Source organism: Crocodylus siamensis, chromosome 3 (genome assembly GCF_052110815.1).
Source record: "Crocodylus siamensis isolate JL-2025a chromosome 3, ASM5211081v1, whole genome shotgun sequence".
Classification (NCBI taxonomy): Eukaryota; Metazoa; Chordata; order Crocodylia; family Crocodylidae; genus Crocodylus; species Crocodylus siamensis.
Window position 1 is genome coordinate 132,774,381 of NC_143397.1, and position 14,413 is coordinate 132,788,793.

Sequence of the window (14,413 nt, forward strand, 5' to 3'; positions counted from 1 at the left end):
CCCTCCCTCACTGTGGGGCATTGATCTGCCCCCCACCTCCCCTAACATTTACCAGCTAGAGGCAGCTGTGCCCAGCGTCCTCAAGGACTGCTGCCTGTTTAGTCCATGGCTGAAGCTCTGAATTGGTGCCTAATTGATTCAGAGGCTTGAGTCAATTCACAGCTTTTAATGCATCTCCCGATTCAATTCAGATTTGGAGATTTGGCCGCCGAATCAAATCAGCTACCAAAGCATCACACAGCCCTAAGAGCTGGTCTACCAAGAATAGGCAGCAACTACCAGTCATTTAACACAAGGGCCTTTTACTTGTCAGATAGCCAAAACCAACTCTGGCTGGTAGCAACTTCAGCTGATCTTGAGCTGATAAGAGTCCAAGGACACCCACTCTCATCACTGAACTCCTATTTAAATAAGTCTGTTTTGTTTCATCATTTCTCAGCAATTTCCCTCCAAAAGCCGCATACAAAAGGGTCCCCTCCTCACACTAAAGTGCTTAATAACAACTTTACAGGCTAAGAGTTCTCTGTATTGCACGACTTGCTCTATTTAACACACTACTCAGTCCTTAGCTTTGAAATTATAGCATGCATCATGGCTTTCCCCACAATTCAAGCATTTTGCAAATGAGCTACGGTGTCTGATTAGTTATAAGAAATCCATCACTGTTTGAGCAAAAATAAGTAGACTTGATGAAACAATATTTTTATTATATTTAATACAAGTGAATAGATTAGGAGATCTGAAATGTTATAAAGCAATATACATACTGAATAAATAATATGCACAGGAGAGTCTTGTCTACATTATATAACACTGGCTAGTATTCAGAATACTTAAAATAAATCCAGTGACATTGGATCAAGTCCATAAAAATGCTATCCTGTCTTCCCTTGTATGAAATTGTTCAAGTATAAAAAAATCCAATACAGTGTAAAATATTAAATTCCATTTAGATCAAGAATAAAAATTGCAAGTATTGCAGTTTCACAGGACAATGTAAAGCAGCATTTTCTAGCAAAGAATAAAATATAGTCAGTCTATGTAAAGATGAGTGAAAAGAACTGTACTAATGTATTTGAGAGGTCTAAGAAAAAAAAAACTACTTAAGAGGGAAAAGGATGAATTCGCAATATTTTAATGTAAAAATCTAAAAGGTGTTAATTTAAGAGTACCCTCATACAGTGCACATACTGAATTTAAATAAATCTGAGTCAATGTCCTTAGTTGATTAGGTTAATATTTAATATGCTACATCTAAACTACTAAATAATTTATGCCATGAGATGAATACATAATTTTACAGTGTCACATCTAAAGTTGCTTTCTTTAGAGTGCAGCATAGTAAAACTTTCAAAATAAATATTTTCTTAAATAGCATTACAATTAAGGCACAGTATAAATCACATACCATTTACCCTTGAAGAACTGTATCTCAGTAACGAAAGTTGTGTCATGTACTGTAGGTTTGCTAATAAATATTTTAAATATTATTCTGAAATATACTAAAATTGTACAAATTTTCAAAAAAAGAGAAATTCCCTTAAAACAGTTCTTAAAGGTTTAAATTCATCAAGCTTCTTCCTGCCTTTATTCACAAGTCATGAATAGATGCAATAAATAGAAAGAGAAGGCTGTTGCAGTAAATGGCTGATCCTATTTCAGAATCAGAATAGCTGACACCAGCAATTAAAGTTTCCCAAAAGTGAAACAGGATGGGGAGAGGGATTAGAATGTGACAAGCTCATCAAACGAGCACAAGTGATGTGTTCTTTCCAGAACTGTCTGTGTTATTGATTGTCTCTACAGCTGTTGCACCCATTAATTTCACATCACTTGCTCCACAGTTCCACTCATCCAGAGGACAAATAAGAAAATAACTTTGGTGCCTGTCCGCCATTTTACCAGCAGGCCATGTTCCTCAGATTGTTCGATGCCCATTCATGAAATGGTAAGAAAATACTCTCTCACTAAAACTGGCTCTGTAGGCCACAAAAGCAAGAAAGGACAATCAGTGCTTTAAACTTTCTTTTTTAAGTTAAACTTCATATAAAGGCTACATTTTGCTCGCTATTTTTTCCTCTTGTTCTACTTTTTCTAAATACCATTTTCTCACTTGTAAAAGGCAGTTTGCTTCCCTGATACTGTAAAAAATACACATTTCCTTTTATTTTATTCCCCCTTCCCCCAACCCCTCCCCCCCACGAAGTCCCATTGCTACTCTTGCCATCTTTTCAGAACAGTACAGTACGTTTTCAGTTTTTTCTGGACTGATACTGAAACTGATACACCCTACCCTACTCCCTTCCTATAACAACATGAATTGGATGCATACTGTATGGAGACAGTGGAATAATAATAATAAACTCTTTAACATTGCAGTAACATTGCTTTTCTTAAAGCTTCTTATTGTTAATAGTCTCTTATTAACTATGTGTATTGGAAGGCTGGAAAAGAAAGAAAGAAAACTTTCTTCAAAAGTCCATCTGCTATTGCATGCGGTCTGTTTGCAGCTGTTGTGGCTGGTACTGGCCAAAGGCTGCAGCTGCTGCAGCAGCTGTCCCAGGTGCTGCAGCAGTGATTGGTTGCTGGACTGCATAGCCATAACCCCCAGCGGTGACATATCCTGCAGCAGCCGGGGATGCTGCATATGGGTACTGGTCATAGGCGGCAGCAGCTGCTGCTGCTGCTGAATACTGGGCATATGCAGCTCCAGTGTAATCAATATAAGGTGTGGTGGAGGCAGCAGCGGCTGTGGGTTGGACATGTGGAATTACAACTCCTGGCTGCACAAAAGCCTGTGGATAGACATAATGAGCAGGTATCCTGTTGAAAGATGGAAGACAAAGTTAGAATTCATATATCAGGTCACCTCCAAATGCTCCTTCCGTATTCAGAACTAAAACAAACTCAATTTTAGTTGTTGTTATGTGCATAGGGTTGCCACAATAACTAGCTCAAATAGACCCATGTATCATCTCAGTAGCCCAAAAGAGATGCATTGCTCCAAAGCACAGTGCTTCAGCTGGCTTTAATTAAAACACCACAGCATCAAGCAACATAAAACACTTTCATTTTAGAAGGGCCAGCATCTGTGATGGCAGCTTAAGCAGTTTTAACAAAGGAAAGTTTGATGCATCCCAGCTGTAAGACTAAAGTATTAACATTAAGAAAAAAAGAAAGAAAGAAAAGAAAAGGGGAAAAAATAATTAAATCACATTCAAGTGATTTTTATTACCCTAATTCAGACCAAACAAATAGACAATTAGTATATTTCATTATAGCTAAACTTTAAAATAAACAAACAAACAAACAAACAAATAAATAGATTTATACATTTCCCCCCGCCCTCAGAAGTTTTTTTGTATCATGGCAACCCTACTTAGATTGCTATGCAGACTCAGCACACATTAATTTCTCTGCAACCTCAGTCATCCTTATTAAAAAAAAAAAAAATTAAAAAAAATAAATAAATAAAATCACAGGCGACAAAGGAGTTTAAATGAAGTTCACAAGTGTGGTAAACACAGCAAGAATCACACTTTCCAAACGAACTATAGTGCAGCTCACTCTGTCACAAAAGGCCATTGAAGGGAAGCTACATAGATGCTATTAAAACTTGTAACAGTGATTCCTAAGTACATGTGCATCACACTTTTGTAAAGGTCATAAGGACACGATGTTCAAACCTGTTTGATTATCAGGCCACTGATGTCCTGTTTTGTGCCAGCTTGTTTATTTCTATGCAAGACATAGCACAGAGTTTTTTGGGAGATGGGGTAGGATTAAGTCTGAATGGATCTGGTGCTTAACAAAAGCAAAAAACAGGTTTATGACTCATGAAATAACTGTTTCGAACAAGTCAATACACACACACTTCCCTTCCACCCTTACCTTGACCAAATCAGAGAATTTGCCTCCTTAGTTTGTAAACTAGCCTTTGACTGGATTGGTTTTGATGTCTGTAGTAACCCCGTCACATCACACAAATCTACATACAGATTACTCTAATCCTTCCATGCTATCTTCTAATAGTAAATACATTGTTTTGAACAGAAATAATAGCGCCATTTTTAATGACGCATCTAAGCCTCCATCTTGCATCTGGACTGATGTGTACATTCATTCATGCACAGTCAGCAGGGCTCAACATAGCTACAAAGGTCTGCTCATGCAGCTCCAAATGCAGGATCAAGGCCATATACTCTGCACACAAGTCAGAAACTTCCCTTTCCAGCTGAGTCTAAATACAGCTCCAAACTTTTAGCACAATATTTGCATTGTAACCATAGATGGAACATCACGCAACACTACATTCTGTAAGAGGAAAAAGTTTAAAGAAAAAAAAAAAAAAAGAGCTTCTAGTTTTATTTTAAAACATTAATGCTAACTGTTATGAGGTAGACAGGACATTGTCAGTTAAATTATTTCCAGAATACAAATTTTATTCCCCCCACCCTTTCCCCCCCACACATGCACTAACTGTAAAGCTGGTTTTTCCTATTTTGGTTTTTTAATTAAAGAGAAGAAGTGAACTATTAAGTACCCTCTTCTGCTGTGTTTGTAACTTAAACACTGTGATTGTAGAAACCCAACAGTGCAATGGAGATAATTTATTTTTCATTGTCTGAGAGGAGATCGGTAAAAAGTTTGACACAGACGGGGGGGGGGGGGGGAAGTAGAAGCAGTGAGAAAACTGGATTCTTAAAAAAGCAGCTTAAAATTTATACATTGAGGGGGGAAAAAAGATACACTTGCTGCATACTTTAAAGCTGACGCATCGGCAATTACAGTATTATCTTAGCCCTCCACTCAAACAGAATAAACACTGCACACAAATAGCTTGTATTAGATACTGACATGAGTGTGAATATAATTCTTTTATAGTGTTGGAATTGGTCTTAAATAGGAAAAGAAAGATTGAATTCATGTCTTATTCTAAGTTACGTGACAATTTGCCTGCTTTATTACTTTGGAGTCTTCCCTCAAGGCTTCTCCTAAACTTTGTGATAGTGACAGTCAACTTAGTATCCATGTAAGAGTCAGTTTTACATACAACTACCATGGCTACTTCAAACAGGAAGGGCATAGAAAGGTAGACTAAAATTTTGAGATTTCTCTGTACCAATAGAAGATGGCATTACAAAGGATCCCCTGGGTTATTGGGACTTTTGTATGTATACTTTAAATCCTTGTTAAATACTAGACAAAGATGCATGTGCTTCCACTTAAAACTTTGTGACTTGTTCTCTTTAAACCAAGAAACTTAGCTAACAGGTGGTGAATTATGAAACCTTATCTCTTTACAACTTCTTAGTCCACATTATACGTGAACCCCGTGGAAGATCCTTACCATCATGCCATTTCACACATGGTGATTGACGGCATAAGCTGCAACAGAGCTATTTTTGATTGTCTGTCATGCGACAAGGTTTTCAAGCAGAGTAAAATGACTTTATAAGGCCAAAGTAATCTTCTATGCGTGCTTGCCTTTGTGGTAGATAGATCTCAATCATATTGAAACATTAACCCCTTTTATACTCTGTGAGGCCAAAAGGTTAAAGAGCAGTTTCCCATTATGCTGGGGCACCTTTAATCATCAGGGTTTTTATACCCAAGATGACCGGATTTCTGTGGGCAGGGAATTATTTGAAACATACATAGTCTCAACTAGCTTCACTGCTTTTCATTTATTGTTTTTCCATTGTGGAATATACAAGTTCACTGATGGAAAAAAGGCAATGTTTAGTTTGGCACCAAGGATAATTTTGGAGCGTACAACTTGATGTGACAATTGGTCTTGCTCTGGACTTTCCTTATTCTAAACTGCAAGGAGAAAGCATTTTTTTATTGTTTTTTTAAAACAAAGTTAGCAGCTTGGTAAAACTGACTGCCACGGTAACTGGCTGAGCAACATTAAACTGCTAGCCATGTTGTTTTAAGTGTTATGCAGACAACTGAAATGAAACAAAGATAACACAGTCTTGTCTTTCTATATCTTACAATTATATAGTAATTCATTATTAATGCATAGAACAATGATAATACGACTGCTACAACAGAATCATTATTAGACTCTGAAGAAAATGTATTCTTTCTGGATCTTGCACTGCATCATGTTTTTAAAATTATTATTAACTAGTATTTTATTCAAGATTAAGTAGTAAGCCTTCTAATAACATAAGTAGGGTTACACATACACAAAATCCTGCAGTGCCGAAATATGCTTGCTTTAAAGTTTGTGTCTAACAGTTCAGAAGGCAGTGCACAGTCTCAGTGTTCCCTTTTCTTGCTTCAGCAATTTAATATTATACAAGTCTTCTAATCAAAGTCAGGACAGGACTTTTCCCTCCAGCATTTATAATCATGCAGCCCAGACAGATTATTTATCAAATTGGTAATATCAGCTAACCCATTGGTAGCTGGTTTGTCATCTTTCTGCTCCATTGAAGGAGCATTAGTTTTCCAGTTACTTTGGAATCAGGATTTGGACAAATGGGGAACAGATCTCTGGTAAAGAGCTACAAATATATCTTACCTCTATCTTTCCCTACATGCCTTTAAATTTCTCACCAGTGTAGCCTGAATATTGCATATGCAAAAAAGAAAAAAGGACCAACCTTAGTGGAAAGAAAAGTCTTACAAAAAAAACCCAATCAGCTCAACAGCAGCAACTGGCATTCTAATAATATAAACTAAATTTTCACAGATCATAGCGGGATCAGTCACCAACCCCGATCAGACTCCACTTTCAACCTCCCACTCACAGTAAAGTAGAAGTCAGAAAGTATTACTTGGTGAGCGAGTCAACATCAACATCAGAATGAGAAAAGTAACTCAGTTATGTGGTTTAGGAACTGAAATTTGTCTAGCTTGTTGGTCTCATCTATAGTAAGTATAATGCTCAGAATTCAAGTACACCTTCCCATTAAGACTGAGGTACTGTAATCCATTTATTTTCAGAGTCTTTGCTAAAAGCTAGAACCATGACAGAGCATTTCTGACCACACTGGATTTTCACCAATTCACACATTTTTAGCATGTTGATTAGCATTCTTTTCCATTTCATTCACAGCACTGCCATGAATGTCCACATTACTTACTTTTACATAGCATACTAAAGTACACTCGTTCAGTATTCATAGAAAAAGAACTTAAACTATCTTTCAGTGTTGTCCAGCTAACATTCAAAACATTACTCTTTACAGAAAAAAAGTTTACCCAGTTAAAAATAGCCAAACATTTAAATGTCTATAGATGATCAGTCAAACAACACAGCCTTTTCACCATCACCTCATGTTATCATAATTCATTATCTCCTTACTGTATTTATACTTCTCTCCTCAATCTTAGTTTCCTCCATTCACATATACAGAAATCAAAACAGCAGTTTACTGGGAAACTATTAGAAGTGGATGTTTTCAATAGGAGGTGGGATTAAGAGTAAAATTAAAATTATGTGCATTAGAAAAGCTGGTAGGAACACAGATTTAAAAAAAACAAAACAAACCAAAAAACACACTACCACCATATTCTGACAAGCATGCACACCTGTGTGCGCAAAAAAAATCTCTCTTCAAGACTAATACTATACTACATTGGAACCACAACTTGAAGAAATATCCCCAAACCAATGAGCAACATTTTAAAATATAGGTTGTCTTGGGACAAAGGCTAGGGCCGTGTGAAGAGAGACAGAAAGTATCCTTAATTTACAAAGGTTCTTCAAGTAGCATATAGTGCCTCCTTTTCTTCTGTGCTAGATAAGTACTTTCTGGTTTCCCGCTGCTCCCTCAGCATTCCCCTGGCATCTCTTTGTAACTATATTTTAATGGTTCTAGGTAGCCCTTCCTTGCCTACATTATTGTGCATAGTAAACCTATCAGCTATGCTTCATAATTTCTCACTGACTCTTCAGAACACTAATAGATAATTCCTTGCAACAAGGCCAACAATAGAAATTATGAGGAAGGGGGGCGGGGAAAGAAATTTTATAAGCCAATGAATTAAATATACATTTCCAAAACTAGTTTTCTGATATACATCAAACTCCCTAGGAAAAAGAAAAAAGTACCAACACACAATCCACTATGATAGGAGGTGCTATATGCAACCTTTCTAGAAGACCCTCTTCCTTTTGAATAAGTTTTTAGGACAGGTGATAGAGTGGCCACTATGGAGTAGCTACTGCCATTTCACCATACCATGCTACAGTATCTTAAAACTAGACTTGTCAAAAAATTAACAGAGTACATTTTGTGATGCATTCTCCTTATGTTGTTAGCCTACTCATCAATTAGCAAAATGCATTATTTTGCAACAAATCTCCCAGTCAGTATGAAGTACAGAAGTAGTAGTCTACAGAAAATTCAAGGGGACTTTACCTCCTAATTTTGTTTTTAAAAAGTAAGAGTTAGAACTACTTAGGAATAGGGGAATTTTCTTTTTAAAGGAAGGCACTAAATATTGTCAGATGTAGAAATTAAAGTCTCAAATTAGAAAGCCCAAGTGGACACACATTGTTAATAAGAGAGCTCCACACCCTTCCAAAACCCTCCCAAGAGACAAAACCAAGAAAAATGAACATGCAAGCAATACGCTGATTTTCTTTAAAACAAAACAAAACAAAAAACAAAAATAATAAATAAATATCAAGAAATCACACAATTTAGCACTCACTACAAAATATGGTTAAAAAAAAAAAAAAAAAAAAAAGTCACAGGCTACAGCTTGAAAGCAAGTAAAAAAAATCCCTTTGCTCCCCATGGCAAAGTCAAAGTCACCACTCCTCAACAACAAAAACAAAATTAAAGAGACCCCCAAAAAACTTCCACTACAGCTCTTTCAATTAAATAAAAGCACACAGTTTAGCTATCAACACCACTTCATTACTGTAATAATGAAATAAATAAAATAAAGCACACGGAGGTCTATCGACTATTAAAAAACAAAACAAAAATAAAACAAAAAATAAAAAACATACATGCATCGTTAATCACCATTTTAGCTTGTTTGGGTTTGAGTCTACTGGTTACAGAGTTTAATTCCAAACAGAACTATTCCACCTCTTATCATCATATCCTTCTGATCAGTTATCTTAACTGTAAACGATCCCTGTCAGATTAGAAAGAGATAAATAACATTGAGTCAAGCTGAAAAAAATAAATAAATAAATGGGAGGGGGCACAGTGATCTTGCATAAGTCATACCTTCTTTTTTTTCTTTTTTTAAAGAATAAAAAAAAAAAAAATCATAGGACTATATGGTACTTGTTTGCTTGGGTGGGAGAACAGCATATTTCTTATACAACTTGACTCAGCTATACTACTCGGAGCATCACTTGCAAAGTGAGCATAAATTTACAGGGCACATATTTTTAAGTCTCGAAAATTTCAACAGTACCATTATCAAATTCAGCGGCAATACTACACGCGAGTAAAAGATTATACTTTTTTTCCCCATTCTTTAAAGACCTGTTAACAGACTTACCCAAAAGGTCTCTGTATGAGAGCTGGATGAAGCTGCTGAACACCAAAGGCAAAACCTACCAAACAAAAACACATCACAAACAAGGGTTCTTTCAGCTGCTTGTTTAAACTATGAACACAACAACAAGCTCAACTAACAAGCAGTAGTAAAGATGTGTGAAACAGAGCCTCTTGTTTTACTGTCTAACCTGGATGTTTGTAATCTTGAAATTTACCAAAGGACAGTTTATGTAAAGACAGCTAGGAAACCTCCACTGCATCACTGTGCATTAGACCATGTTTTCTAGCAGTTAATGCCAGTCTCTACCTATAGCTTCAGAATTCCATTCAGAAGACCATCTGCTAATTTTTAACCATTGGTGCGTATGTGCAGTTTCTGTGAACTGCAGTGGGAGCCAATTTATATGCCAATATGAAGGTAGAATTTAACCCATACTGCAATATAAACTGACTTTCTTCTTGTGATGAACTATTTATAGACCATTGGCCGTATCATTATTCATTATGTGAACTCCTCCCTCACACTGGTGGGGTCTTGGTCACACAAGCAAACACGTTAACAAGTATTCAGGGTTCAGAGTCAGCTCCTTCCATCAGGATATGAACATGTCACTATAGACTTCTCCTTTATCTTGCGGTAAAGCAGTGGTATTGAAAGGAATGTGGACAAACCAATATCTAACTTCTGGAGCAAAACCCATTCTGTACAATGCAGCCCCTCTGTTTTAGAAGCCCACATTGAGATACTGTTTGTGTAAAACTGCACTTACCAAGATATGCCTCCTACCTAGACCTAATCTTTCCCCTCAGTAATACTATAATGTTGACTGTCGTTCCATTTATCACAAAGGTCCGACCCAAAGAGAAGTCTGTACTGGAAAAATTCCTCAAAGGAGATGCACATATTTCTCTTTATGCACGGCATACATGCCCACTTTATGTGAGCATTCATACAGAATTGCCAAAGAGTTATTTATTACATGGCATATTAAAATATTCAGTAATGGAAACGGTGGAGATCTGGGGTGCTTTCCCTGGGGTAGAGTTCATGCTGGTTTGTTTTTAATTCTCTTCAGAAATTGTGCACCAAGAGGAAAGAGATAGGAGGGTGAGAGAGACAGAACACATGAGCAAGCACATGTCTTTTCTCACCTGGTTGCATTATCCTCGGCTTGGCTCCCAGGTATGCCAGGTTCACATTGGCCTTCCTGCCATCAATGATAGGATTGGGATCTTTGCAAGCCCTCTCAGCAGCAGCTCTGTCAGCCATGGTGACCTTAACAATATACAAGGCTAGGAATTAAACCATGATCTCTAGTAAAAAGTACCACACACCCTGTCCCTTCTGAAGCAGCCTGCTCCCCCACAGAGAGAAAGCTGAAACCTCACTTCACTTAGCAACTCTTTTTGCTACAAAATGAATGGCTTAGCTCACACACTCTGGATAAACCGTGGGTGCCTCTAGGGAGCGGGGAGGGAATGCAGGAAAGCAAAAGCAAACCTACTAATGCAGCAATTCTCTGCCAGGGTGCTGTGGCACCCTGGAGCGCCACAAGATCCCTTCAAGGGTGCATGCAACATTAGGACTGTTATGTACACAAGGATGACTCCCAAATTCAAACAGAAACCTGATGCATTAAAAACTCTAAGTATAACAGAACTCTTCCTCATAGAAAAACTGCTCTCTTATTTTTCCCCCAGTCAAGAAACAAGTGGAAACTAAAAGCAAGCATTTTCTGAGGGGGCCTTGAGTCTAACAGGGTTGGAAACCAGCAAGCTAAAAGGCTTGAGGCCTGGACAAGTTCAACCCCAGCCTGGAAGCTCCCTGTGCCATGGAAACAAGGTGCCCCCCCCCCCACTGGGAGCCTCAGTTCCCCTTTGCTCCCCACTCCCTCCTGGGCCAGCAGCCACCAGTAATGGGGTGGTTCTTATGTGTTGTTTCTCAGCTGGTTTTTCAGCTGAGAATCAGGCAGGGATCTGAGGCAGCGCAGGAGAGGCAGCCCCTGTGCTACCTCAGATAGGACAAACTTGGGGCTTTATCAGTGCACAGCACACTGGCCAGCAAGCACCCACTGCCAGCAACTTGCCGGCGTCTGCACCAGGATGAACTCTCATGTTGGATACTTGGTGTGCCACCCTCCCAGCCCCACACAGGGCCCATCCCTGGAAATCCACCCCCCACCCACTCCCCATACACCCTCTATGCCCCCAGCAGGGGTGATCCCTGGCAATACAACCCCCTGGGGAACTACCTGGGACTGATCCCTAGAAATCCACCCCCCAGTCATGCTCCTGGCAGGGGCAATCCACGCCCCACCCACCCTCCATGCCCCCCAGCAAAAGGTGATCCCTGACAACCCAACACCACCCACTCCCCCATGGCCTGACCTGAGACTGATCCCTGGAAATCTACCCTGCCAGCCATGCTCCCAGCAAGGGTGGCCCCTGGAAATCCACCACCCCACATGGGACTGATCTCTGGTAATCCACCCCCTCAAGAACACTCCCTGCCCCCAGCAGGAGCAATCCATGACTCCCCTCACCCTCCCAACCCCAGGCAGGCCAGATCCCTGCCAATCCACCCCACCAGCAAGTGATCCCTGGAAACCTGCCCCCCCTTACAGTGGGTCAGACCCTTACAATCTACCCCCCAGTGGGAGTGATCCCTTGAAATCCCCCACCTTACACACACAGTGGGCCAGATCCCTGCCAATGCTCCCCCCCAGCAGGAGTGATCCCTGCAAACCTGCCCCCTTTACATATAGTGGGCCAAACCCTGACAATCTACCCACCAGCAGGAGTGATCCCTTGAAATCTGCCCCCCTTACACACAGTGGGCCAGATCCCTGCCAATGCAGCCCCCAGCAGGAGTATTCCCTGCAAAACTGCTCCCCTTACACACAGTGGGCCAAACTCTCCCAACCCCACACAGGCCAGATCTAACCCGCCCCCCCCCCCCCGGCCGGAGTGATCCCTTGAAATCCCACCCCCCTTGCACACAGTGGGCCAAATCCCTGCCACTGCACCCCCAGGAGTGATCCCTGCAAGTTCCCTCTGCACACAGCGGGCCCAATCCCTGACATTGTACCCCTCAACAGGAGTGATCCCTGGAAATCCCTCCCCCTGCACACAGCCGGCCCGATCCCTACCCATGCAGCCCCCAGCAGGAGTGATCTTTGGAAGTCCCCCCTGCACGCGGCGGGCCCGATCCCTGCCAATGCACCCCGCCCCCAGCAGGAGTGATCCCTGGGGACCCCCCCGCACACGGCGGACGCGATCCCCGGCAGTGCCCCCAGCCCTACCCCAGGCGGACGCGGGCAGAGCCGCCCGCTTCCCCCCGCCCCAGCCCGGGCGGGACTCACAAATCCGTATCCGCGGGACTTGCCCGTCTGCCGGTCCGTGATGACCACGGCTTCCTCGATCTCGCCGAAGACCTCGAAGTACTTGCGCAGGCTGGCGTCCGTGGTGTGGTAGGGCAGCCCGCCCACGAAGATCTTGGTGTAGGTGGTGTCCTTCTGCGTCGTGTGCATGGTGGGGCCCGCCGGCAGCCCGCGCCCGGGGAGGGAGGGAGGGAGGGAAGGAAGGACGGGGGAGGTGTTCACACGCGGGGGGAGTCACTCCGGAGCAGCTCCCTCGGGCGAGCACCTCCTCACTGCCTCTCGCCGCTACAGGGCTTTCCCCTCCCTAAAAAAGAAGCCGGCGGGCCGGGCAGCTGCCGGCTCAGGGGCGGGGGCGGGGACGGGGCGGGCCCCGCTCGGGCCATTGGAGGGGACCCGGGCGCAGCTGCCAACAGCTGGACGGGGGGGTCCACTGCCGAGCCCCGGCCTGCGCCGCTTCCCCTGCAGAGGGCCGCCGGGCCGGGCTGGCAGCGTCCCGCAGCGCCTCCCCGCCCCTCGCCGCCGCCCTCAGACCCGCAGGCTGGGAGCCGACCGCCGCTCAGGGTCTTCGTCCGCGCCCGTGGGTGGCAAGGGTATACGAAAGGGCGGGCGATGCGCTGCCAACGCGGAGCAACAAACTTTACAAAAGGGATTCTCCTCTAAAAGAGAAAAGAAGGGGGGAAGCTGTGGCTTTCCTCTTGCGGGCTGGCAGAGGCCCCAGGCTGCGTGCCCCCGCCATGCCCTACACCATTGGTGATGCGTAGCTGGTGCACATGCACCCCCTGAGGAAAAGGCGCTGCCTACGCGGCCAGCAGTGCCTGTGGGTGGTTGCCCCTCACCACTGACACCGCCAGGGGCGTCTGTGGGCAGTCCGCAATCACTGCTGGTGGCGTCTGCGGGTGGTCAACAACCACTGGTCAGCGCTTGCCACCCTTACCCCCCAGCTGTCGACAGTGCCACAGCCGCCTGTGGGAGCTCCCCGCTTGCCGCCGCCACGCTCCCACCACCAACAGCGCCACTGCCTGCGAGAGCTCGCTGTGTCCCCCCAGCCACCAGCAGCATGTGGCATTCATGCCCTACACACCAGGCCAGACACAGGCATGGGCAAACCAGGCGGCTGTTCAGGGCCCAGACAGAAAAGGGGGCCCCAAAAATGGTGAAAATAATGATTATTATTATCGTCTCTGGTGAAGGGGGCCCAATACTAAGTTTGCCCAGGGCCGCCAGGAATCTAGGTACGGTACTGCCCACCCCCCCACCCCCTGGCCCATATACTGCAGGGGTGGGGGAAGTGGGTTGGGAGTGAGGGGCACTGGGTTGGGACTGGCCATTGAGTGAGGGGCACTGGGTTGGGTCCTGGTACAAAAAAGGCTGAGAAACTGGTTTACATGATGGTTGGCATAGGGCTAGTCCTGCCTCAGGATGAGGTGACCTCTGGAGGTCCCGGCTACTAGCTTGCCCTGCTCCTGGGCCTCCTGGACTTCTTCCGCTCCTCCATAGGAGCAGAAGTTGCCTCTCAGTGTGTAAGGGGTGGGGGGTTTGTCACCCTCA

General features: G+C 43.1%; 1 protein-coding gene across 2 annotated transcripts; it reads right to left on the reverse strand.

Moving 5' to 3' along the window:
• Positions 1–681: 681 nt before the first annotated feature.
• On the reverse strand, positions 682–13,182 carry RBM24 (RNA binding motif protein 24). 2 transcript variants are annotated; one of them, XM_090039238.1, is made up of 4 exons: positions 12,848–13,182; positions 10,638–10,761; positions 9,487–9,541; positions 682–2,823 (listed from the first exon to the last, which is right to left on the reverse strand). In XM_090039238.1, exons 1-4 carry the CDS (start codon positions 13,013–13,015, stop codon positions 2,487–2,489), a joined length of 684 nt encoding a protein of 227 aa, XP_089895364.1. In that variant the 5' UTR covers positions 13,016–13,182; the 3' UTR covers positions 682–2,486. The 2 variants fall into 2 exon arrangements, with proteins under 2 accessions (XP_089895364.1, XP_089895365.1); XM_090039239.1 differs by having other exon boundaries at positions 12,871–13,073.
• Between the last annotated feature and the right edge of the window lie 1,231 nt (positions 13,183–14,413).